The 26,837-nt window shown below is 43.2% G+C and overlaps 1 protein-coding gene across 6 annotated transcripts in view; it reads right to left on the bottom strand.

The window, feature by feature from the left end:
- ARIH2 (ariadne RBR E3 ubiquitin protein ligase 2) overlaps positions 1-26,837 on the bottom strand; it is a 32,433-nt gene that overhangs the window by 2,434 nt on the left and 3,162 nt on the right. For 5 of the 6 annotated variants that reach the window (XM_075432948.1, XM_075432952.1, XM_075432949.1 and 2 more), the window contains 12 exons: positions 25,552-25,892; positions 12,614-12,681; positions 10,840-10,903; positions 8,351-8,498; positions 7,540-7,661; positions 6,526-6,635; positions 5,361-5,478; positions 3,848-3,898; positions 3,728-3,749; positions 2,027-2,178; positions 822-965; positions 431-499 (listed from right to left, as the gene is read on the bottom strand). In XM_075432948.1, coding sequence (XP_075289063.1) covers positions 431-499; positions 822-965; positions 2,027-2,178; positions 3,728-3,749; positions 3,848-3,898; positions 5,361-5,478; positions 6,526-6,635; positions 7,540-7,661; positions 8,351-8,498; positions 10,840-10,903; positions 12,614-12,681; positions 25,552-25,800 — 1,317 coding nt within the window. In that variant the 5' untranslated portion in view covers positions 25,801-25,892. The remainder of the gene's footprint in view (positions 1-430; positions 500-821; positions 966-2,026; positions 2,179-3,727; positions 3,750-3,847; positions 3,899-5,360; positions 5,479-6,525; positions 6,636-7,539; positions 7,662-8,350; positions 8,499-10,839; positions 10,904-12,613; positions 12,682-25,551; positions 25,893-26,837) is intronic. The other variant, XM_075432953.1, reaches the window with a different exon arrangement.

The following is a 26,837-nucleotide window of genomic DNA, read 5'->3' as shown; positions in this document are numbered from 1 at the left end:
GCCTGTGGGATGCACCAAGCCAGCAAGGAACTTGCAGCAGGAATAAAAAGCAAAGCTACACCCTGATTCATGGCTGGAAAAGCTATCCTCCAGCAGCTCCTCACATGAAATATGGCCCACAGCACTGTGATAAGTCTTACCAAGGAACAAACGCACACTTCCAGCCTCAAAACATTCTGGATAAATTGCTTGTTAGTGAAAGTGCAGTGAAGTGCCCTGGGAAAATAATGTAATGTATCAGAGGACTGAGCTGCTGGTCAATTCGAACTGAAGAGGAAAGGTTCAAAACCACCTATTATTTGTCCTGTCCTTACCTCAGACTCAGGACTAATATTTCAGACAGTGCCAAGCTCTGTAATTCAGCCCAGCATGCTGCCAGCTATGCCCCAAAAAGCTATCAGCAAAAAAAAAAAAGAGCAAAACATCTTACCAGTTTCTTTCTGGGACCAGACTCCATGTAGTAGGCATACGGATATGTGTACTGCAGGGTGTAACGACACTGCCAGGGAGTGGGAGGAAGAGAGAGAAAAGAAGGACAAGACAGTCACATTTGTGTGACCACTACAGGCTAAGCAGCTATCTTCTGACAAGGACGACTGGATGCTTCATAGGGGAATTTCCTGTATCTTCCTTGGAAGAGCCTGTGCAGTTTAACTTCACAGAGGTCACTTCCAGACGATTTCCGGCTAGTTCGTGTCCTAGACCAGAGGTACTGTCCCACATACTCACAACCCCTAAATTCCCTTCCCCACTTGGTGTTGTGAATTTAGCATTCTGGTGTGTATTCTCTTCTCTGTGCCAAACAAGACACAACTACTCACCTTTGCAAGTAGTTTTGCAGCATTTTGTAGGTATTGCCAGTCTATCCATGTTCCCAAGTTGTTCATAACTCTTTCTTGGATTTTCTCCTGGATTCGTTGGTACGTCTGTGCCTCCAGCTGTAGGCTTTTATTGTGATTCTCCCACTGCAAGGGGTGTGGAGACAGGGAAAGAAAAAATGGCATAAGACCAGAGTACTGCTGCTGTAAAAGCACAAGCTCTGGCAAGCAGAAAATTGAAGTGGGGCAGGAGCCCAGCAAGGAAAGACATGCTGTGGGAAAGAACAGCAAGGCAGCACCTCCAGCAGCAAGTGGCGGAGGCTGTATACAACAGACCGACAGCAGCAAAGAGCAAGGGGCAACCCCAGCTCCTCAGAGTAGGAATGCCCCCTGGTTGCACCAGGACCTTGTGTCTAACAAGATGGAAAGTAATGGTGATTCCCCTACTTAAAGGATTTCTACATAAAGGTCAAGAGCTTAAATTAACATTTAACATGGGCCCAGTGAACTCCAACATCTATGTGCACATTGCAAACACGGCCATTTCCCAAAGGCTGTTGGTCTGGAGAGCCAGGAATGAACACCTTTATTTTACCACAAGACTTGGCTCATGGTGTGAAGAATAAATTGATTTTAATGGGGAAACCGATATGCAGCAGCATTTAACCTCTACCACGTTTCTCTTCTAGAGATGCTGCTCTAGAATTGCATTGTTTGGCCAGGTGCATCGAGCCTGCTGTGTAGACAGGGATGTTCTGACTGCAAATTTTAAAAATGTGGTTACATGGCATTTTAGGAAAACTTCGCTACAGCCAATGGAGCTTTGAACATGGCAGAGTTTATTTAGTCTTTGTCTCTTTAAAGACATACTGCAAGGAACTGAAGTTCCTCGATCCTGGAAGGAAAAGATTGGAGCAATATCTTTCTACTGGAGCAGCACTCAGCCTGCAGGAAAACATACAGTGGCACACAGATAATACTGATTTTCTCTAGCACAAGGAGCAAATATGATTTGCTTTGGGTAAGACAGTACTGGTTGGGATGGGACCCGCAGGGCAGGATTCTGAGTGAAAAACAACAGGGCCTGAAAATTCTGCACAGATTCTCTTTGGGCAGTTTCTTGCACGGAGATTGCTGGCAATGACCTTTGCACCAGGCAGGGAGCATTAAAAGGCTACAGCAGCTCTGGCCAAGGAGATGTCTCCTACCCTCTCAAAATAGAACAAGTACTTCTTAAGGGCCTCCCTGGCCTGTGCTTGCTGACTCTGGTTTACAATATCAGGATTCTCTTTGTACCGACTGCATTCGTAGTACTCGCTGCCGTGAGTCTTCCAGTCTCCCAGACACATCCAGCAGAAGTCTGCAGAAAACAGCGAAAAACTCACTGTGATGCACAGAAAAAAACCTCTGAGAAAGGAAAGCTTCAGGAGACACAGCCCATCTGTTTTCAGATATTTCTGCTAAGCCAAGAAACATTTACATTTTGTATCATCTTTCGTAACGGAACACAATACTGAGCCAAAAATACCAGCCTGTCTTAAAGATTTTCATTGTATAGCCTGCCGTGCAACTGTGGAAAGCAAATCCTGCAGTGCTCCATCCTGTACACGAAGGCCAGTGGGCAGAACCGTACTCGCGCTCTGCACAGGCTGTCACTCTGGACTAAATAAGAGGCAGGCTGCAGTCTTATTTGTGAGTTGCATCTTCCCCACCACTGGTGTACTGCCCCACGCAGACCTCTGGCTGAATAAAATATGAACAATCAAATCCAAAAGTGAACTAACTCATGCAAAAGAAAGCCTGCCCTCGATTCTTTTGAGGAGGGAACAACCCAGGTAGCTTCAGATATCAGTGGTTTATGGCACTTCAAGTTAGGAGCCACCGAACTGGGAAGAAAGTGGAGGAAAGAGAGCAATAGCAAAACCCACGTGACAGTTTCCTGATTTCAGAGCGAGGCAGTGAGTGTTCTGCTGGGAAGGAAAAAAGATGGAGATTAAGTTGCTACAATAGGAATCACTTCTGTGTTACTCACAATAAGAGACTAAAATTTGTATTTCCAGAGTTCATTAGCCTTCTCGAGTGCTAGTCACCATGGTACCTTGGCACTTGCCTGCTCACCCTTGCCACAGAGCTCCATGAAAGCATGGCCAGTGCCGCTGAGGACCCCAAAGCAAAGGAAATGAGAGAGGACAGTAATCTTTAATCATATTTGAAACAAGGTTCTGATACTACAATATTTCCTAGTGGCACACTTAACTTAGAGGGTTGAATACAAACTATCTCGCACCAAGGCAACAGAAATTAATTCTGCCATGAAAAGATAAGTGCAAGAACAGGATGTCATTTTGTGGAACCACACAATGGGCCAAAGACATTCAGGCTGCTAATTGCACAGAGGTGGACTGAGAAGTCCAACAGATAACGCTGTGCAGAACAATTCACAGCTCCTGCGGTTTCATCTGGGTTGGAGCTCATTATTTCCATCACTAAGCAGAAGGACTTCAGCTGATCTGACTAACTGGCTCAGTTCTGCCAGTATTTTCAGCTGATGACAAATAACAAATACAATTACATGGAAAGTATCTGATACTCTCATTTGAGATGGATTCCACCGTTAATATTATGGCAGAGATGGAGACTTCTCTATAGAATGGACATGTCAGGGAGAGGGAGCCAAACCAGCACCGAATCAGAACTCAGCTGAGATCAGAACCAATGGAGCAAAAAAAAAAAAAAAAAAAAAGCTATCACACACAAGTCTGTAACTAACATCCTGTTCACCTTATCCAAGGGGGAAAAAATATTTCAGTCAATGTTCACAATTTGTCTTTGTATCACAAAGAAAAAAAGAGAAGAGAACATCACCATTAAAAAACACTACAGAGGAAAATGTTTCCAGATCTACTTACCATGCTTGCATTTGGAGCATTGCTGAAAAAGAAGAGACAGGAGGCACTGGTTAGTGGAAAGCGGGGAAAAAAAATTCGGCATAGAACAGGAAGATCTGACACGTTCAGGGAATTGCTCACCATGTGATTGCAGCCTCCATTCTTTTCAATACAGATATTGCACTTGGGACACTGGGGAAACAGAAGCATTTGTTAGATCCAACTCTGTCTCTCACAGCCTTCTGGATAATGACAACACTCGTGTGATTATTCCCCTCCTGCCTTTTTCTTTCTTCTTAATACACATACATGTATACGAGAATATTAACAGACATACACCCTGCCTGCCACCAATTCCTGGCAGCTCCATTTAAAAAGGAGGCAGAGAGGCAAAGCCAGGGCAGTTATACTGCAGCACTGGACTGCTTGCTCAAGAAAACAAGTTTGCTGTTTTTACTCCTTGTAAAACTGAAGGTCTCACTGATTTACTATGTAGCAGTTGCTCAGGCATAGGGACATAATTAGTTCACATATGACAGTAATTTCCACAGCTACTTAGACTACAAGATAATCAGCGCTCTATCCTGCCTTCAGCAGCCACTAACAGATGACGACCCAGCTAGCTGCAGAGAATCTGGCTGACCACAGTGAGAGCTGCACACTCCACCAGTAGTCCACCAACACCCTGGAGTGTTAAGTTCAGTTACATTTTTTAGGTTGCACAGGTACAGAGAAGGAAGTGAGCTTTGCTGCTTTTTATAAATTTTAATCACAGGCAAAAAATATGCCAGGACAACGCTAAATATAACAGAACCTTATTTCTACAGAAGAGCACAGCAGAAACAATGACACCTTCTCCAGAGAAAGAAGGGAATTTAGGATTTTGAGTCTAGCTAAGACTCGGTTTCCTAACACCACTGGAGCTTGCAGCTAATTAGTACTGTCACAATTGTCACTGGCTATGGTAGAACAAATGCCAGCTAAGAACTGTTTTGAAGTCAGGCCACAAACTTGCCCAAAACATTAAAAGTTCCAATCTGCAGGCAGCTGTATAGAAGATAAAGCTACTGCATCTGTAACTTCTAAAGACAATTCTATAGGTAGACTAGATCGCACAGTATGTAATACTATTTCTTTTTCTTGGCTCTAATCTACTAGCAGTACTTCAATGTCTAATTTACAAGCTTCCGGTACCTCATTTTGCTGTCCTTGCCAAATCAAGACTTTTTCTCCCTCACCTTCCAGTTCACAGTTCTCCACACAGTTGTTCAGGTTTAAACATCACTAGTGCCTTATTTGGCACTGACTCCACACTTACTACACTCTCTCCTTCCATTTTAAATACAGCTCCATGGATCATTTCAAAGCAGCTACAATTCTTTTGCCTGTGGGAGGGCAGCACACCCAGCTGCCGAAGACACTCATGCCAGGTCTGGAATAAGGACCATCAGGTCCTTGCTGCAGAAGGGCAGCTGACTTCCCGCACAAAGCGTTCCCAAGGCATTCAGCTGTGTTATATCACAGTCCCTAGGGAGCTGTGAGAATCTGCGGTCTGTGAAAAAGCAGCACGCAATGCTATGTAGGTACAGAATCGTCTCTTGCTTCCCAGGCAGGACTAGAGGACAAGAAGAAACATGCAGGTGCATGTCCTTACATCTTTAGTGTGAGCACTGATGTAGTTGGCTGTTTCGGAGTCATCTGCACACTTGGTGAGCCATTTCCGAATGGTAGCACAGTCTGTGGGTGCGTGGTACATCTGCCGACACTTAAAGCTTAACAGGGGAAAGAAAAGAAGAAAAAAAAAGAAAGACATATCGATTTCCAAGGAGGTGACTCAAGAGTTGAGGTTTTCCTGACGACCAGAACCTGGGAGGCCAAGCGAGGGTAAGGGACACAAATGCACTTGTGTATTACTAGAGTGCAAAGACCAAGGCTGAATTCCAATGAGCCCCCACCCTCTCATGCAGAAAGCAGTGTCTGGATGAGGGCGATATGAAACCTTCTGTGACAAATCACGTGACTGAGGGCTGACACATCCCTCCCCAGAGCCTGCCTACGTCTGCTCTAACATGACTGCAGAGGCCTGGGGCATACCAATGGCTTCACAAGTAGCCTGGCTCCAGTGGCAGATATCAGGTACCTGCACAAGCAGGACCTTACCAGCCCCAGGTGGGTAAGGGCAACTTGCATGGAGATACCAGTAAACTGAGTCTCTGAACCAGCTGTACTGTGCTCCACAGACATTCTCAACAGCATTGGTTCTGGAGACCCAGGAGCAGAAGACACTTCAGCAGCCCTGCAAGCTATCTTCTTCTCTGGTCCCATACACACTTGAGAAGTCAGACAAGGAACATCAGCTTTCCTATTCAGCAGAGATTTATTGTCACATGAGCCTCGAAACACACCAGACACTCTGGGAGTCAAATACTTGTAATACATTTTAAAACTCAATACCAGCACGTAGTGGCAAGTCCACATCCACTACCAGAATCTCTACCAGTCACTACGTCTGTACCAAAATTTGTTACCTAGGCAAATCATGAGAATGAAAGATTTGTAACCCCTTTGTCACTTAAGCTCTGCATTGCCTGGTTGTCAGAAAATCCAGCTCCCAAGGAGTTTAGGGAGCGAGGGGAGGCCTGACCACCTGCAGAAGTCAGACCCCAAGTGTCCAATTACTCAAGCTAACTCAAGTTACAAACAACTCTAGCAAAGCATTTGAGATGCTTCTATGCACTGAACCTGCTGGCAAGCAAATGGAGTAGCTCTGAGGACAGCATACACTTTCCCCGTGATCTTTAACCTTCTCTGTTTCTTACCAGAAGACCTCATTGCAACGATTGCACTGCACTCGCCGGGCTTTTGGCTCCTGTACCTGTATGACCATAGGGCAATCTGCACCAGGACACAGCTGCAGCTGGTAATGGCTCTGTGAACACACCGAGGTGGTAAGATCAGCAGTGGGTGCAGAAGAGCTTTATCCGAGTTTAATCACTCCGATCCTCAAAAACATACAAGTCTGTTATTTCTTGTTGAAAAAAAAAGAGTGAAAACTGTCACCAGGTCTTGGCTAACAGAGCAGACAAACCTCTTCCATGTTACGAAAGGAAGTATTGGTTACTTACGGCTTCACTAGGACAGGGAATTCAAATGGAGAGTTACAGACCAAGTAGGCACAGCAACACAACCATAAGACCCCACGAAGACACTGAACAAACAATTTTACCCCATTTGACCTCTTTCCCGATCCTCTCCTTATGGCCCAGAATGCATTCAGCTGCTTTCCTGTGGTGGCTGTTCCCTCCCAAAGGGTCTCTTATTCAAAAGAGGTGACACCACTCTTCCATGCTGCTTCTTGAGTGTTCCCAGTTACCAGAATACTTTCTGCACATTAACCTTAACAACTGCTGCTTTAATTTAAAAAAAACTCACATAAAATGTTATTGAGCAAGCCAATTCAGCTGGGCTACACTAAGATGAGGGACTTTTTTTTCAGAACCTAAAATCTTTATGCAAGAGCAAAAAGGACTTTAAAACTCAGATTGAAGTTTGAAGTTCTCAGCTGCAACACTCTGAGAATTCTGCTTCAGGAAAAGAGACAAGCACCAGCCAAGGAGTTACTGGGTGACCTTATAGCAGAATTTACTTTGGCAACCTGCTAGAGCGTTTTGTCAGTGAGGCTGTCCTACAGGAACAGACACATCATGTTTATCATGGACAGTTTTGCTGCAGTTACCGCATTTCTAATCAAAGATGCAAGACACTTCAAACAAAATTTCTGCAAGTCATTGGTGCATGGACCCAGTGTATTTCAAAACTGAAAGAGACAATACCTCCACATAGTCCCTGAAGAGGTAGCGCCTGTATTTGTCTTTCAGCTCTTCACTAGGCAGCAGTGGAAATACAAAGTCTTCTGGTGTCCGAAGTAGGCAGTCCTGAGCCATGCAGGAGACTCCTGAGAAGAAAAAGCAACACCTTGGCATGGTATACTAAGGAGTGAAAGCACAGAGAGCACTCAACACAGTTTCCTAGGTGCCATCTGTTGTTGTGGCAAGAGGGACACAACTGTGAAACACATCTATCCGGGCTGCTGAAAAGCTGAAGCCCAACTGTCTTCACCGAAAGATGACAGAGCACACGTGCACCCAGGACCAGTAAGTGCTTCAACCAGTATCCACAAGGTCAGATACTTAAAAGTAGAAAACTGCATGTTACTGTCATGCCAGCATGAAGGACAGGCTAAGAAAAGCCCAAAGCAACTCTGGTAACTACTGGCTTCTACCCAACACAAAGGGAGCAGATGTTTGCATCCACAAGCACTCCAGGGACAGCGCAACAATGCATCATGAAAGATGCAAACTCAAAACGCTACGGTCATGCTCTTGTGATCACAGGGGAGAAAAGCAGCAAATGGATCTATGGACTTGCACGTCTTGTTACACAGGAGTAGTGCTCTACTGGTGGTACGCCAACACTAACCAGGGATTCAGGTAAGACCACTAGTTCAAGTTTAGTTTGTCATGAATACTCATCCCATGCTCCATTTTCTCATTACTGAGATGTTTTAGACCAATTCAGCCAGTCATCATCAGAACAGCCAACATGGCAAATACAGACCCAGTATCACATCCGCCTCAAACTCACCGACTCCGACACCATCCTTGACGAGCACTGTACAATGCTGCTCCCAACAGCTGCGACAGAACTGGTGCTGACAAGCCAGAGAGAGCAAGTTCTCCTTCCGGACAAACTGCATGCACACTGCGCAGTGATGGGAGGAATGTACCATTGCCTGGGAGAGAGACAAATCAGCATTACAGTGAAAGCATCCCAGCTCTCCTAGAGCATTCTCACCTCATCCACAGGCAGCTGCATCGCCTTCATTGTGACAGTGGTTTCAGGTGAGCTCCAGGCCAGAACAGGTTCATAACCAGTGCTGGTGTGCTGGGGTGCTGCACTGCCCTGAAAGCCAGTCCTTCTCATGAACCTCTTTAAGCTCACGGAACCCAACAGATTGACAGTCACTGAACAGCTCCTGCCTCCAACCTAGCGCTACCCAGAAGTCACCTTTACATTTCTGGTTCTTACTCTCACCTTGTTTGAAAAATGAGGAAATACATCACTGTGTTTGTCCTTCCCTGAATTTACTGATATTCTTTGTTAGCTGGGTCAGACTGTTCCACAGGCCCTGGAGAGCAGCTATAGCTGGAAGCAGGCTTAGCAGTGCCCTTTTACTAGACATTTTTTTTGGGTAAGAGGAGAGGCAACTGAAGGTGCAATGTGTAGAGGGTTCATACAGAGAGGATACCACTGTCTCATATCTCTTATCTTCTGCCTATACTACATTTGGCAAAGCAGGCATCATCCCTTCAGCTGAAAAGGATTAGAGGGTTTGCTTCAAGTCAGGCATAACTCTGCTATTGCTTCACCAAACCACTGGGAAGCAGTCTGGATCTCCCCTCGGGTAGCGCAGAGCTAATCCCTAGACAACAGATCTAGACTTCAACACATCTTGGCTCACCCTTGGGACCTGAAGAACTAGGTCTAGCACAGCATCATCAAAAGCAAGGCCCTACAAAGCTGTTAGCAGGAGTTTACGTTCCTACTTCTCCTTTCATAGAGAAGTCATAGAATCACTTTTCATCTGCTCAAACCTTTGCTACTTTTCAAGAAGCTTGTGCAAGACAGTCGCTAGTTTCCATGCCCAGCTCTGCATGCCAGAGACGCAGAGGAGCAGCAGCATGACACGCAGCCACATGACCAGCAGAGCTTGTTTTATAGCATGACCGCATGAAGAAGGAAATAATGCGACCTTGTTCTAAGTGGCCTCACTTCTGGACCAGAACAAGATTCACCAAGTCTGCAACGGCGCTGATTGCCTAGAGCAACTGCTCAACTTCAACAGCACGCGTACTACCACAAACCTTCGCAAGCTGTCCCTCAGCTCTCCACTATAGCTTCTCCCTGTAGAGTCAGTTGCTCTACAGACACTCAGTACGAGCACCTGCCCCCAAAATACCATCATTCTGCACTAGGAGCTGAAGCGCAGAGCAACTTGCCTTAGCGCATACAAAAAGACTGTAATGAATTGCCTAACCAAACCAAGTTTGTCAAGACTGAAACTAACCTTTTAACTGTAAATTCTTTCTTCCCAAAATGAAATCACCATTGCAGTGGAGAGTACTTAAGTGGCAGCTGATACAAGATTCGGACAAATCTCAAAATACACGGATTAATTTGTGGGTATGTCAAATAAAGATTTTTTTTCTGGAGTCTAGGCAGATAATTTATTTTGAGCCCGTGAAGCTTACTCCTGTCAGCTGTTTTAGCATTTTCACTCTACTAGTTAGAAGTCAGCTCAGATGCCAAATCAGGCCTTTAAAATCTCCCCTCCCCCCCAACCCAAAGAGTGTTTCTCAGACGTAATATTTTACCATTCAAAACCTGACACCCGGCAATGTGTTCCTGGGTAATTGTGGATTGTACCAAGACACCCACTGTGAATGAAACCTGTAAACACGCAACAGGAAGTTTCTATTTAAAGGGAAGAAAAAAAAAAAAAGTATCTAAAGACCTGTGTAGCTCTGGCTGCAAAACACAAGCTGTTCATTCAAATATCACTACTGACTGGCTCAGCAGCAACAGCACTGGGAAATTTGGCTTAAGCATCCCTGAGCAGTGTAGTGCAGCAAACAGTCATCTCGGGAGGAAAAAATAGAAAACCCAAAGATGTCTCTTCCAGCAACAGACAAGCTCTGTTCACCCTGTGCAGCCAGAGCTTCCCTTGAGTGTCTTTTACAGAGAGACCAGAATTGGAACAGGTAGCCAAGCCCATGCACTCTGCTCCTTCCACTGCGTACCATTACTCATGCCAAAAAACAAGCTTAATTTTCCTGAGGCAAGTAATTCTTGAACACTACCTGCAACACTACAGCAAAGCTGCTGTTTAAATGTTAGACACCTCTTGAATGCATTCTTGTTTAAAACCAAACCCAGCACTGAGTTAGGGTGTTGGACCTGAGTTTGCAAAGGGTTAATATGGGACAGACTACGCCATTAGTAACGCAATCCTCCGATGAGGTGGGTCAGAAGTGTCTGCCAAGGGAACAGACCAAAATAGTTAGCATACTTACATGTTTGGATGAGGTGGGCTGAACTCGTGCTTCTACTAGCAATTGGGCAGCATTAGACTTGTGCCTGAAAAGGCAATTGAAGAATGATCAAATCAATTTCTGAATACATTTTGCTTTGTTAAATTGATCCTTCCTGCCTGAACAAATAATATGCTCTGTGCGAATGGTAGGGTAGGTTTCAGCAAGGAAAGTGGAAATGTGTCCTATGTGAGGCTCCTTCATATAATGAGCTGAACTCTCACCAACAAAAATTTATGAGGGTTTCTTCAAAATCAGAACCAGGAACAATATTTTTGCCAGTAATGGATTAACATTTCTCTCATACTCTTGGTGAATATTTTTCTACGACTCTCTCCCTTCCCCCAAAAAACATTTTTGAAGCAAAGATTTTTTTACCCACACTCCTAGAGCAGTCCTAAGCCACTGCCCATTATAACACACTCCAGCAAGGCTCCTGTCTGTCTCCTATTCCTTTGTAAAATCAAGCCATCCTGGTTAGGTCTCACTTTGACTCCAGTCTATTAGCTAGTTAAGTATTTACTCTGTGACAGATTATCACCCTTCAGGCATATGAAGCTGTCTATCAGCAGCTTTAGAATTAAACATGTGCTGCTGTTTGTGATTTCCATTGCAGAGGAATGTTTATGTCTCAATGAATTCAGAAACAGCAACATCAGTGTTGTGACCGTGCTGTAAATCCTCTCTCCCCACTACCACTTTTTAGTTGTATTAGGAAGCTTTCATTTGATAATGTCTCTTTGTACCAAGACAGACATCCGAGGACCAAATCAACCTCAGAACAACTTGCGAAGTCACAGCTCTAGCAGTAAACCCTTCCCCAACTTCCTCATGTTTAAATTTCATTAGTTAACCTGTATAATTGCCCTAAGCTCTCTGCAGAAATCTCACCCTCCGCCTTCCACAGAGAAAGCTTCCACAGGATGCATGGCAACCAACGAGCCAGTTACCAAAGATGCTGCAACAAAATCCATACATGCGATGCATTTCCCATATGTTCTCTGGACGAAGCTGCTGGCTACAGGGCCAAAAATGGCATGGCAGAATGAGTCAGGCTAATGTGCTCTCTATTTTCAGACAATGTTCAGTTCTGAGCCAGTATTTTCTGGAGGGGCTGCCAAACAGCAGTGCCTCCTCACACACTTCCCGTATATATTTGGGCAGAGTCCGAACCCTCCTTTTGAAATCAGCTGGAGGACTTTGTTACAGTGACACTGACCAAGCAACAAACGGGCTGCACTTCTCTGTTCTCTCACACCATCTCCTCCTGCTCTCCAAATGTTAGCTTGGAAAAAAAAAAATCACTTATGTTCAGAAGGTGCAAAAACTTCAGTGTGAACGTACTACTAAAGAATACATCAGCATAGGTTCAGTGCTTCTTTATGATTCAGGGCTCATATGTTCAAAACAGAACATATGTTATCTTTGTTCAAAGAAATAAATATAGATGCCGTGCTCTCAATCTGTTATCTCAGAGTTTAAGCTAAATACATCTACAGGGTTCACAGCATGACAATAATTCCTCAGACTGAAAGACATTCGCCACCACTACCCTCTCTCTGTTTACAAATTTCTTACAGGCATTGCAGCCTCATCAAAACAGTGTTTTTCTTCTGTTGCCCGGAATGGACTGTGTGGCCTGCTTTCAGGTTCAAAGATGCTTGTCAAAAAGACACCTATGGACCACGCTGAGCATTCTTGCAAAGCAAGGGGGAAAATCACTGAGCAAGGAAGAGATAAGACTGTTTACACTTACCTTTCCAAAATCTCTGAGATTTGCCAGTGGAAACTAACTAATACTAGCTTTGCAACAGCATGTGATACCTGGGTGGAAAATAAAAAGGAAAAAAAAAAGTCAAGTTAGGCTTATTTTGAGGCCACACATCTGCTTAGGACTATGATCATCTTATAACACTAGTAAAATGTACAAGCTCAGTACAATATCCCAGTGATACTCAATTCCCATTAAACTACTAGACATAATGTCCACAGCCAGTGCATTTGCAATATACAGGCTGGAACGCAGCATGGATGTGCCCAAACTAACTCACACACTTAGTCACAACAGTGCAAAGAGGAAGGAATCCAGAATTCACTGGATTAGCTTAACTGCTTGTGGAAGCCCCACATCCAGCAAGGCCCAGACCAGACTGGGATCAGGGTCCTCTCTAAGTGTGCAAAGTAGGAACTGCAGGGTAGACAGATATCACTTACTGAGCTGGAGAAGCAGTAACAAGCTGCAGACACAGACTTGCTGTGACAGCAAAGGGCAGGGGGAAAAACCAAAACATTTTCCCAAGCCTTCACTGTAGAGAAGAAAGTTATACGCTGGACTGGAATAGGGAGATGGAAAGCTACTGTGACAGGGACTATTTCTATGCAGAGTTGCTTGCATTATGTGGACTCTTGGCAAGCACTAGCACAGTCTGCGCTAGCCCGAGCACCCTCTAGAATACCACAACACGACACTTAAATCATGTTGCAAGGGTAGAAGCAAACAAGTTCTCCTTCGCTTCTATGTATTAGTTTATTTCAGAAGAAACCACACTGGTCTGCTAGGCTTATACCCACCAAGAGCACAGGCATCTGTTGAACCTTCAACCTGCCTCTTGACCCCTTCATGCCTTTTTCAGCCCATGGAGTTCAAACGAAGCAGGTCTCCTGCAAACAGGACACCTCTTCCAGGGGGACTTGGAAGGCTCATGACCCCTGCCTCCTCACTCCCCTCTGTGCTAGGAAACACCTGGGCCAGCACACTCTGCATTCAAACCCCCTCTGATGTTAGAGCGCTCTACCTCCCACACTCCAAGACAAGCTATCACGATGGCACCTCTCTCTCAGAAAACACAACTCCTTCCATCCTAGCTGCATGAAGAGCACCTTTTTTTGCCCAGAGAAGCTGTCAGTCCCAATCATCAGCTGAAAAGCCATAAGCCTTCTTGAATCCCGCTACAGGTCAATCACAGGATCTGATGGACTGGTAATACAGATACACAGCAACCTCAACAGAACCCTGGAAGGGAAAAAAGCAACGGTCGCTCCTTCCGAGGCTCTGCACACCTCAGGGCAGCATATTCACTACTCTTCTAAATCTACCCCACTGAAGAGGTGCAATTTCACAACACAACACAACTGACCTATTCCTGCCACATGATACTGCCCTGATCCTGCACTGGCATTTGTTAGCGCTGCACGGTTGATTCAGCGAGCTAAACCAGTGTAGCACCAACTCACGATACGCCCAGGGTTTTTAAATGGCGCTTATCCACCTCTGCTTTCTGATTTGCCCACTTCGCTGGCCACTAAGAAATCCCAGTAATAAAAGAATAATTCTCAATGTTCAAATAACCTTTTTTCTAGAAGAACTGAAGCATTAGCCAGTACAGTGTAAGATGTGGTACATCACCTTCCTCGACTTCACCAGCGATGCAACCCTCAGAAAACAAAGGCTGCCCGGGCAGTGCTGCCCTCCCTCCCAGCACAGAAGCTGCGATTAGACGGAGTGGGGCACGCAGGGCTGCTGCTGGCACAACATACAGTCTGCTCCAGTTTGTACAGATGAAGTGCCACCGCCAGCCTGGGATGGGTTGTTATCTTAAGCCCCCAGCTTGGCAGACCCAGCCAGACACCTTTGACTTGCTTGTACAAGGAAGCCATCTGCATTTTGCATTTGTAAAATAAACCAGCATCAGGAATGTGATCTCTACAAGATTGGCTTCCTGCAAATATAAACCACATGCTAACGAATCATTCTCTAATAGCAATGAAATTATTTCTCAGTAGCAGTAAGGAAGAACTACTATCCTGACAAAAAAACCAAGCCACCAGACTTAAGTGGGAACTGCAACATATGAAAAAGAGTATTTTTCAGCTGGATTTTCAGAGCCTGAGGTGTAGCACCTGTTGCAGCATCATGACTACAAGAAGCTACTTGTTCCCAGAGGAGAACCAAGTACATTCAAGAATTAAGATGTATAGAAATACAAATACTAGCATACACATTTATGAAATATAACAAACTACCCTAACAGAACCAAATGCTTTTGAGTCAAATTGCTTGTCAGGCAAAATGTGGAATTAATGCTCCAGAAAGATGCCAGATTAACAGATCTAGCAGAATAATAAAGCTTCTGTGACCATTCCTATTTTGCTCCAACTGCAAGCACTGACGGGATCAGCCGCAGTGCTAATTCTATTACTTTCATCATATAAGCACCCGAGAATAAAACATTTTCAATTCATGAAGTCAGGTTCATGACATGAGTCCACTTTCATAAAAGCCCTGAAGCAGAAAAGTTTTTAATGCTATCTGATTGGAGTGCATGCAATCTTGCAAAAAAAAAAAAGTCCCAGCTTCAGCCAGTTGCAACAACGTACCCACGGTCTGCTTGGCATGGAAGTGCTAGTTCTTACACGTTAAAGATAGATAAAATTCAAACTGTAAGAAAGAAGGATGGGAGAGGAGCAGATAACTTAGGAGGCTGGGGCCATGCCTGCTGCGTGGAGTCTCACCACATTACAACCTACGTCCTGATCACCAACAGTAAGGCAAACATGAATACCATCAGGGGTCAACACTACTGGAAAGATTCAAAACAAGCATGAGAAGAAAAACAAGTGTATAACAAAAGCCTGCTTCTACTGATGAGCAGCGCTCCCCAGCCTCTTCAATGACTGTATATTCACAATGAGTGAATGATTGTACCAAGTCAGCCAGTTCTTCCACAATAACACCCCAGAATAACAGAACTATTTCTTTGTAAGCAGGAGCCAAAACATGCTGAGCACAGAAAAACACCACTGCAATTAGAAGTTTGGTCGATAGGTACATAATTCATTACCTTACAGTGCTGGAGAAGCAAGGTACAGAAGCTGATACTGCTGGCTGAACTATTCAGTTAGTAGACACCGATCCCCCCTCCGTATGCACCCACTGCAGCCCCACAGCTTAGAAAACAAGCCTTGGTTGCTGTTCAGGCACACTGTCCAAGACAGCATCTCCTGGACAGTCAGAAGATTCACACAATGAAAGATCTCAAACTTATAAAACATTGCAGAAAGAGCTACTATCCAGTCCCCTATCCGTCTTGTTGCCACAAGAATCTCAGGTTATCCAGGAACAATAACGCTTCATCTCAGACACAAAAGAAATAAAAACACAGATGCCTCTGATAAATCATCAGCTTTGTTTAAACTTTCCTATTCTCGTTTCAGAAGACAGCGAGATAGCCCACTTGGTGTCTTGCTCGCAGCAGGCCATTTCAGTAAAATATTTCTCCAGACCACAGTGCAGAAGGGAATGCATATTCTAGATGCTGCACTTCTATCTTAGTTTTTGCCTGCAACTGATGAATTGCACCAATGCTTCTACATACCTTGACTTCTCCAGAACTCTTCTTGCTGTAATTAAATTTATTAAAGTTTAGAAGATGAAAGCTGAAAGCAATAGTCATGCTAAAATAATTCTTTTGTTCCCTCATTCTCATTCCCCCATTTCTCACCACAAGCTTAAAACTTTAATATCAAAGATCAGCTCAGTCCAAATCTGAACCTGGAAAATTTCCAGCTGAAGACCAGCCTTCTTTCTTCACGATGGGGTGGCAAACCTGCAGAGAGAGGATCTCATCCAATCTGCAATTTCCAGCTTCACCTTAAAACAGGAACCTGGTCACCTCAGAAGCCTCTTCCAAACCTCCAGCAGCTTAACTCTGACTTCCCAGTGACAGAAGGCTACTGACTGCCAGAAATGGGCACCAAACGCGAATGTTTATCACTGCACTGGAAGCGAGGCGCAGTGTCTATGCACCCAGGAAGGGTGCCAAGCGGAAGCTGCTCTGCACAAGGGAAAGACTCTACAGGAGTTGTAAAAAAAGTCTGAAAAATTTACATAGTGCTGGACAAAATCAGATACTGAAAGTAGAACAAAGAAATAATGCCATCGCATTAAACGCGCATCTACGCAGTTTCTGCAAGAGAGCACAGTATTTTTTTTTCTTACTGTTTCTATCTCCATTTATCTTCTGGGTTCTTTACTCTCAAAGATAAGCAAAATTCTCACACTTGTGAAGTGTGAGAGAGAGTCTGGCACTCTCTAGGACAAGACAATATCAAAAGAATTTGCATAGAAGCTCTGCAGGTACCTTGCTGAGTTTGGAGAGCTCTATGTCTGATCTTGTTTCCCTAGATAAGTTGTTTGAAGAGCTGAAGATTCATCTCTCTACAGCACAGAATCTTTTCAACCATGCCACTTCTGACAGTTGCTAATTCAGACAGAAATGTTTCCTAAAAGCCAAAAAAACATTGTCTTTTGTAGCGCTTACATTCTACAGAAATTGCTCATGCATATTTATGTTGCATGCATATCTCATGAGTTCATTTCACTTTTCTCAGAAGGATGGCCTATTTTTTGGAGGTGTCTTTCAATCCTCATTTTCGCAGAGATATGGTATCAGGAATTTAAAATAAGAATCATCATACGATTCTCAAAGAGATTCAATTCAGAATGAGTTGGGGGATATTACGATCTGGTTGGAGCTGACATCCCGTGGCTTTGCACCAAGCTGACAATTCCTGTTAGATCAGGGTTGCACTGAAATGTCTGGTCGAGATGAACACAAACCTGGCATAAAGAAATGCAGCTTCCATTTCTTGTGTTTCCCCTGATGAAAGATTTTTACACAAACAGATTTAAGCAAATAGGATCAATATTGAGAAGCATTTCTTTTAATCCATGAATAGTTTTTGTTATTGCTATAAGGAAGCTAAGAACTTGGGAAGATCTCAGTTTCTGTGTTGCATCAAAACTTTTAAAAACGCACTCTTAAATTTTTTACAACAGTAAAAACATAGAGAGCAAGAATTGTTGCTGTTGGTGAGCAATGATGGTCAAAATAGAGGAGACTAAATGTACTTTGCAGTAGAGAACAGTAACACCTCTGAAAGAAAACACACTTTGTATCAAATACTTTTGCTGAAGAAAAAAATACTTTCAGACATGCTTTACTTCAGGATACTGAGGTAAAGAAAGTGACCCACAAATGGGAAAAAACACTATTTTACACTCTTTGCTCATGTGGAATGTAGATCTGACTCCCTCCCTGCCCCACTGGAAAAACTATCCAACTGCCCTGTTTTTACTGAAGGATTTCTCAGAAAACTGCAGAAATATTAGGAATAAAGAAGAAACAAAAGAGCAACCAGAAAGCTTTTTTTGGACCGCATTTTCTTATTTGCTTTGATCTACACCTCTTTTAAGCAGACTTCCAATATGCAATCCCGGCAGAAAACTCCTGAGGATGCAGGGGCTTGAGCTGTGATTAACAGCACCTGCCATAAACATCCCAAGTGTTCAAAGTCTGGTGGCAAAGTCCTCCATATCTGTTACAGGTTTCTGAGCATTAGAAAGCTGTTTTCAAAACTGAACTCATATTAATTTCAGTTATCAGAAAAAAGACATAGTTACAACAAAATCAGATAACCCTGCCTTAAAGAAATATGAGAAAAAGCCCTCCATCTTTAGGTTTCACTCACAGTATTGCCTACAATTTGAATGACATTTCAGTCCCTCTCCTGATTACAGAGTGCCGGCTGCACCAGTAAAAGAAATGCAATTTAGAGTCTGTAGCTGCAGTCTCAACAACAAGGAAAGGTCTTGACAAAGAGCACTACATGAGCTCTGCTTCACCACAGGGTTTTTTATCTGCACCCCTTTACTCACCCTCTGGCATGCAGAGACCTGGTGTCAGTCCGCAAGATTAGAAGCGTATTTAGGAGACAGCGTGCAGTCTGGGAATGGCAAACACTGCTGGTGTGATACACGCCTTTAGTGAAGCCGTCAGTGCACAACCTAGTTGGCCACATCCTGAAGAAAGGGGATCTCAGGTTAAATTCTAACTCCTTCTCTGCACTTACATATTGCTTTAATCCATCTGTTCTCCTACACAAGACAGCAACAACTTCAGCTACAGCTGCCAACAAACAGGATCAGTAGGACTCAGCTAGGAAATCTCAACATACGTACTTCTCAAGCTGTTAGGCTATTCTTCCTGAGGAGATTCAGCAATAAGTAAAAGAAAAAAAGAAAAGAAAAAAGACTTAAGCAACATTGTATGCCAGAAGGCATTATTACAAAATAGCTACGAGATTCCTTCTTTGAAAGATTTAGAGCGAAAGAAAGGCAGCAAGCAAGCTGTAAGACAGCACACGGATAGAAGATTGACATGAGACTCCCCAGCTGTACTCACTGGAGTTCTTCTTTCCAACGTAACACAGTGTCTGAGCATCAGCGCCCAGTGCACGCCGCACTGCGCGCCCTGCACGCTGCCAAAGCCCCCAGCAACACACCCTGCTGCGGCACCCAGCCCCTGCCCAGGCGCCTTCCCAGCAAATCACAGGAGAAGTGGACAATTCCTTCTGGTTGATGGAAGGGAGGATGCAGAGGACACACAGGGAGAAAGCAAAGGGTAAGTAATAACCTGAATCCACACGACTGTGACCAGTGGCTCAGGACACAGGGCAGCCAGCAGGAACCGGAAAGCACTGGTGCGTGCACGCAGCCGCAGCAGCACGCACAGGCAGAGTGCAGTGCTTAGGTAACTTTGCGGTGAGTAATCCCTGTTCAGTCCCAAATAACAGAGTCCTTTACTTGACAATCCCAGCTTCTAAGGGGATTTTTCGCTTGTTATAAGGAGACGAAGAGGTGGAACATCTGCTTTGTAAAACAGCGCTTCACAAAGTAGCTCATTTCTGCTGCGCCATCCTTAACAGGCGCACCATGCAAATTTGGCGATGCACTTCAGCTGCTTCATGCCACTCCTGTGATCATGTCGTCCAGCTGTACCCTTGCAACATGAAACAGTTACTGAAAGATTGTTTCGGTATTTTTAATGACTTATGTCTTGCCTCTACCTCCCACCAAGATCATACTCATCAACAGCTGTGAACAGATTTTTTTGCTCACTGCAGAGTCATACTGGCTGTAAGATACACTTAAGGCGTGAATCACAAAGAAATGTGTGGGCTATAATCACCCCTCCACATTTGTGGCTCATTTTTCCAATCAAGTTGAGAAATTCAGCAGTCCTGGGCAACAAGGAACAAAACTGATTTCTCTCCTCAAATGACTTTATGAAGCTGTCATAAGGTTGCAAGGTCTGGGCTCTCCAGCCAGCTCTCTTATCTTGCTGACCAGAAGTCTATGAAAACTTACTACGCTAAAAAGCAAAACAAAAAACCAAACAAACCTCTAGAACCCAAAATAAAACACACACTGAAGGCAGTTACAGACTTATTCATGTCCTCTTGATGTTGAATACACTACTAAAATACAGGCATTGAGAACCTGGTAGGCAACAACACAGCTTTCGTATAGCAGAACTTCCAGGATCTTTCTGCCTGGGAACAAGCAGCAGGAAACGGACTAAGGTACGTCTCAAATGTGTGCGCTCCCTAGGGTTACAACTTCAGACTGGATACTCCACGCAACACTGGCTTGCTATTAAAACACAGAACATGGTACAGATACAGACCCGCATGTCCCGACTAATCTATGGTTTACAGGTACTTCAAAATGGCATGTTATCATCGCCGAACAGCACCACAGCGGTTCTGGGGAGAAGTCTAATTTGCCTATCAGGATCCACCATTTATCATAAATGATATTTAAATATTTACTAGCTGTTTAGTAATATATACTAATATTTACCAATGCTGGTTCTTATGGACACTAACTTTGAACATAAGACTTCCAAACTCTTCTTATGTACTTGCATTTTAATATTTCCAGGGGCTTTAATGCTTCTCCTGTACTGGAGGTACTTAGGTACAGCTAGTCTTTTATGTCTGCCATTTTATGTTGCATATAAGTTCCATGAAGTCATTGTGGCATCAAAAAGGATGACTATGCAACACTGCAGGTTTGTTCGGATAAGCACCCCATCCCACACACTTGGTTGTGGTTTGCACAGCGATACAGGGAGGCACACACACCAGTGTCTTCACATCTGGCTCTTTACAGACTTTCTGCGATTGCATTGCACAGGCATTCTGTGAGCACCAACTCCTTCGTGTAGAGCTGCTCACATGGGCTGCCAATCTCCACGCACATGACTCTGGATCTGCTAAAGATGGTATTTGCAAAGGACCGCTGCCAGCATTCACCAAGCAGCTCTACGAACTAACTGTTCTGTGTCAGCGCAATTTGAGTGCATGGAACGGTTTCAGAGGGCTGTGTTTTTATTTGCAAATACTAATTTGGTCACATTAAAAGATGAGACATCAACAAGGTGAGCAAGAATATATGAAAAACTGGTTTGTCTCAAAGATCAGTAGCGATAACATGGATTAACAGATTCAGTACTACGTCATGACACCAAATACTTTTTGCATCTACCAAGTTTTATTCTTCACAAGACGGGGCTAAAAAAAAACATATCACAAGCTGTTATTTCAAGGAGCAAGGGAAGCAAGCTTTTTGCTGTCTGGTAAATATTAGCAGATTACTCACATTAGCGAACTGAAAATTTTAAGTTCTTCAGTTTTACAGTTCCTTTGGTTTTAGTGGAAAGACCACATCAGTATCAACTGCCTGTAAAACAACACGACTAGCTTTCCTTGTTACCTTGTATGTACAGAAACACCTTGGCTTCCTCATGACTGACAATCAGCCTCTAGAAAGACCTAAAGTCAAGGTAACATTTTTTCATAAACTCTAATTGCAATTGTTTTATCTGGTGGTTTATATCACCAGTTAAAAAAATTCAGTAAAAACTAGACAAATCCATCTCATCACTGAAACAGAGAAAGCACTGCCAGTTATTTGGAACGGCACAGATATTCCAGGCTTGTACGGAGACCCTCAGCAGAGCCAGGAAGTGTCATTCACAAACAAAAACAGTATGACATCATCACACACTTAATTGATCGCCAGTGACAGGGTCAACTTTGTTTGTATAACTGTTGAATATCGTACTGTTTGTGTGCATGTACTGATACTGCTACTCCAGGACTCTATGATGATTTGACAGCATTATCTTGAAAACAAACGTATTGCTACATGATTTTAATTCATTATTTTTGAAAGAGACTGGATTTTATAATTGCATCTACTTTTAAAAAAAAGAAGTGTTGAACATTCCTTTGCTGGTCTGCAGGCAATAGATGCCCTTCTGCTTTCAAGAGTATCGTCCTTAATGAGTGCTGAGTGTTGCTCAAGTGACCTTTTGGGGAATTAAGTGATCTGCTTCAATTCACAGGCCTTTTGGTGAGAGAATCACAGTTTTGGATAACATTAGTTTGAGATTCTCTTCTGGCATGTTTCAACAGAGATAGCCTGTCCTAATTTTAGTCGAAGTATTAACTGAACCCTCCACAAGTAGACCTCCAGATTAACAGCACTAACCAAGGAGCAAACACTTCCTCTTCTTTCTCCTGGAAAGCAGGGATCCACTCACAGTTCTTACCAAAACCAAAGTGAGGAGAAACTTTCAGAGTACCACTCAGCAAGTCGCTCTAGCTTCAGTACAGTTCTGGGACAACCACTGCTGTCGTTGCAGGCCTGACACACAGCAGGATCTAGTGCTACCTTGTTTGTACTAATTTTGCTATTCAGAATTCCCACTTGATAGAAAGCAAGTCAGAAGAATTCAAGGTACAAGTTTCCTATGTCAGTAAGGGATAGAAGGGCATACATCTACCTATATGCTGGGTTTCATGCTTTTACCAGACTTCAGATTTTAACCAATTTTTGTATCTGCCCCAGTTAAAGACAAAGACAAGTGTTTTGTTGAAGAGGCTGTCTCTTCTGATGTTGCATTCAAACTTTTAAACACATGCAGGGTGCTCACACCTGACCTGAAGTTGGCCACCCACTGCAAGGTTTGTTCAGCTGTCTGTTTAGCTTCAGTAGGAGCAAGAACAAGGTCAGCTGTATCTCATGAGGAATGAGAAAAGGCAGCCAAGAGGGTTTCCAGGGAAGATCGCCCTTTACCTCAATGCTTTTAAGAAAATGGGAATTGAACAATCAGCCTGAAATAGATGAATAAAACAGTTTTTTAAAAAAATGTTGAGGGTTAACCGGCAGAGCAAATCAAATACTATTTGTTTAGATTGTTATTAGTTAGTAACAGTACAGATTGCAAGTACGAATATGTAAAGCTCTGCATACCTTTTTCCAGTCCTAAAAGTTTGTCGACAATATGCCACCGAGAAAAACCATGCTCGATATAAACCCCTCCCAGTCTGACAGAAAGCAAATCACCTAATTACAATATACAGCAGCAGAACATTCAAACGTGGCCTTGAGCCAATTTACTGCATTCATTTTTTCTATGCTTTAGGGAATTGTATTAGTCTATTCACTTCATGTGATAGCAAATTGCTTGGATACCATGTCATGCACTGCCTTCAACATTGTACCTGCTGAAGACAGTCTTTAATTTACCTTCTTCTCTCCCTGTCAGAGGTAACCACTCTGCCTTAAATACAAGCTAATGCTGAAAAGCACTACATAACCACTAGCTATCACAGCAGAAAGAAGATGAAATCAACAAAATGAACTAGCACACTCCAAAAGAACAATCACCATCCCAAGACATTACGAAAGGTAGCCTTCAAAAGAAAATAAAAGTTTTTAGAGCTCAAGCTAATTAGAGGAAAGAAGATCACACAGTTCTTACAAAAGTCTGTCCCTGTTTATTCATATCCATTGAGTCAATGGAAAATAATGATAACAAATACTTCAACATGTTCTATTCAATTTCCTTATTCTTCATGCTTGCTAATGCAACGCAAATTCTTTCCACTCCAGTTTGTCTCAGAAAACTAACAAAATGACAAGTTTCCTTGGGGGAAGAGAGGGGAAGGAAGAAACAGGGTTGCTGAAGTATTGTAAGCAAGGATACCAGGAAACAAAAAGCACATGCTGCAGATACACAACAGATTTCCAAGAAAAGTGCAATTCTTGCACCACCGTTGCTAGTGAAGAGCGAGTTAATGCGGCACTTCAGGAGCTAAAGACTTAGCGTGTGACTTACAAGATCAGTTTTTCAGGTTTCTACACAGATTTATTTTTATCTTCTCATGCATAACCCAAAATGTGTAGCACTTCACTTTTAAGCAAATATGCAGGCATATTTTTGATATAAAAGGAATCTAAAATGTTCTCTTCCTTGGGTCATATTTGGGGCCAGATTCCAGCTAGCAGGTTGGTATTATCTGGTCAGCTATAACATTTGCTCAATGAGATCTTCAGAATTCTTGGAAAACTTATTTTAACTTTGGAAGCCTGATTTTAAAGACTATATGAAGTATTGCTTTTTTTAATTTAATTCAAGAGAACAATATGGGAGGGGTCACCTTTTTGAAGGGTGCTCCATTTGAAAGCAAACAATAAGGAGCAGAAAAGCCATTCTAAATCTTTACTTAATCGCTAAGAACCAAGAGCAATTGGCAGCTGGATCGAAAGTGCTGACGAACTATTCTCATTTGCTCTTTTCTTTCGCCTCCCTTTTCTTACAATCTGTAGGGAACAGCAGTCATTCAGAGCTGATTGAAGAAATCACAGACACAAGTTTGACAGTCAAGAAAGAGTAAAACTTCATTTTCTGAGATGGTGAATGAGGGGAACAAGCACAATAGACGGCAAAATCAGCTCGAGATGCAGCAGAAAGTATGGGTGCACTTTACAGCCTACTGCTTATAGGGTTTATAGATACACTGTTCCTATAGGACACACTGATGTTCAAACAAGGATCAAGAGAGCCTCCTCATGTTTTTTGTTTTAAACTAGGTTCAATTCAGACCAAATGAATAGGAATCAAAACATATCCAACATGTTTTTTCATATGCTGTGATCACCTGTCCTGCTTTCAGGGGTTGTTCCAGAGAAGAACAAGCACTAGGAGACCTGCTACAAAGCAGATGCATTGGTAATTTCACCCAGTGTCAACACCTAGAGCTTAGGAAACTGTTTATCTCTGACTTGCACTGGGACCAAAACACACTGGCAAGGCAGTAAGTTTTTATTACTAGTCTGAACTACAGTAATCAGTTGCACACACAGAAAGAAAACTTCACAGAAGTCTTATTGAGCATAATACCATGGAGCTGACTTGGAGTGCGACTCTTCTGTGATGAATTAGTCACTATAAGAGCTGGCAAGTTCATTGTAATTTAATTGCTGTCACTGCGGCAGTAGGGTTAATACCCGGCGTGACAGCTGATCTGTCTTTTTGAAAGTCTATGATTATTCTCTCAGAACCAACAAAGAAAGGTGTTTTTGTTAGAATTACAGAGTTTTAGCATGTCTTCCTATCTGTCAGTTATCTTCTCAAACACGGGTGTACCAATCTGCACCATTTATGATTTGGTTTGGTTTTTTTCTATATATCTTCTTTGCATTGTGCTAACGCAAAGAGTTATAACTCAGGAATTTTTGTCATGAAGCTCAGCTCTGTGACAAAAAAGTAATTTTACGAACCAACATTCAGAAAGGAAGATTTTTCAGGCCCCGGAACCAGTATGCAACAATTTTAAGGGTCTGAGTCAGTTCTGAACCAGGGACCTTCAATAATGTTCCTCCAACCCCCTGTAACAGTAATATCACCACACCTTTTATTTCAAACTGTATGCTCAGTGTTTGCCTTTTTAATCACAGACTTACTTTACACCTGTGTTAGTGCAGAAACCTTTCCTCACCTTTAACGTGGCAGCCAAGCTGGCCATGTGTTCATTCAGAGTGCTCTCGGACTCCTTGTAAGTCAGGCAGGTGAACTGATATTCCTCTGGATCAAAGGCATCTGCTCCCTGCTGCTCCACGTCGTTAGCTACCCCATCATAATAATCCTCAATATCCCCAGGATCCTCATCCTCTTCCTCCTCCTCGCAATTAGGGTCATAATCCTCTTCATTGCTGTCAGAGCCCTGGCTGTTCATGTCCACGGACATCTTAATGCCCTGTGCAGACCAGGAAAGCAATTGCAGCTCCTTTTTCTCCTCCAAACTTTATCGTTCTTTCGATTTCATCTGAGCTCTGTCTCCTAAGGGGGGAAAAACAATTTTTTCTGTTGCCTAAGAAATTGTAAGAGAGGCCACATCAACATCATACAGGTGATCAAACAGCCAGGAGTGGACCGACCCAAAGGCCCAGCTAAAGAAGATTCTGCTGTGCAGATGCCTGGTTTGGATCCACTGTGACTCTTGCACCTGCAAAGCCAAGTCTGCTCTTACAGGCGAGGTCCAAAACCTGGGAGACTGGCTTACTACACTGCACCCTAGCCCCCAGACTTTTGACATTTGGAAAGTGGCTCCATAACCTTCGCTACAGACCTTTTCAGAGATACAATTAGATTTATGACATGAAGTTTTTACCAACAGCCTGAAGTGCTGCAGAAAAGCATCATATCCTTTTCAACAACAGGAATAAAAAACACAAACCCCTTAACTATGACCACAGTAGCTAGAAAGGCAACCTGTGATACCCTGCACAAGTCCAGATGGCTTCAGAACCACAGCTGTTAAGTGAGACTTTGGAAAATAGGACACGCAAACAGATCTCTCACATACACCCAATTTAACCATCTTCAACACAGTCTCAAACGAAATGGTGAAACTAGTTAATCCCTTCAGGTAGGTTCTACTGGATGTGATGTGGCTTGGGCCTTACATCTGAGGGAAGAAATAAAAGAAAATCTCTCATTTTATTACCTTCTCAATATACACTTATGACCTTCCAAATGTGGAAATTTATGCTCAAGTTTGACAGCCTCTATTCAAGAAGAATCAGAATGCCAATTTTTTTTTTATTTTAGATTCTCACTGGTATTGGAAAAATCACATATTTGACTTTACTTATCAGAACTACAAGCCTTCTGCTTGTGCAACTAAACCAGCATGAATTCGAGTTCCAAGAGGTTCAGCAGTAGAGCACTTGTCAACCTTGAATTATGGGCATCTCATATTTAGTCACAAATTTCCATTTAACC

The sequence above is a fragment of the Opisthocomus hoazin genome, chromosome 11, assembly GCF_030867145.1.
Source record: "Opisthocomus hoazin isolate bOpiHoa1 chromosome 11, bOpiHoa1.hap1, whole genome shotgun sequence".
NCBI classification, from domain to species: Eukaryota; Metazoa; Chordata; class Aves; order Opisthocomiformes; family Opisthocomidae; genus Opisthocomus; species Opisthocomus hoazin.
Note: the sequence above shows the minus strand (reverse complement) of the source record. Positions and strands in the feature narration are given on the sequence as shown.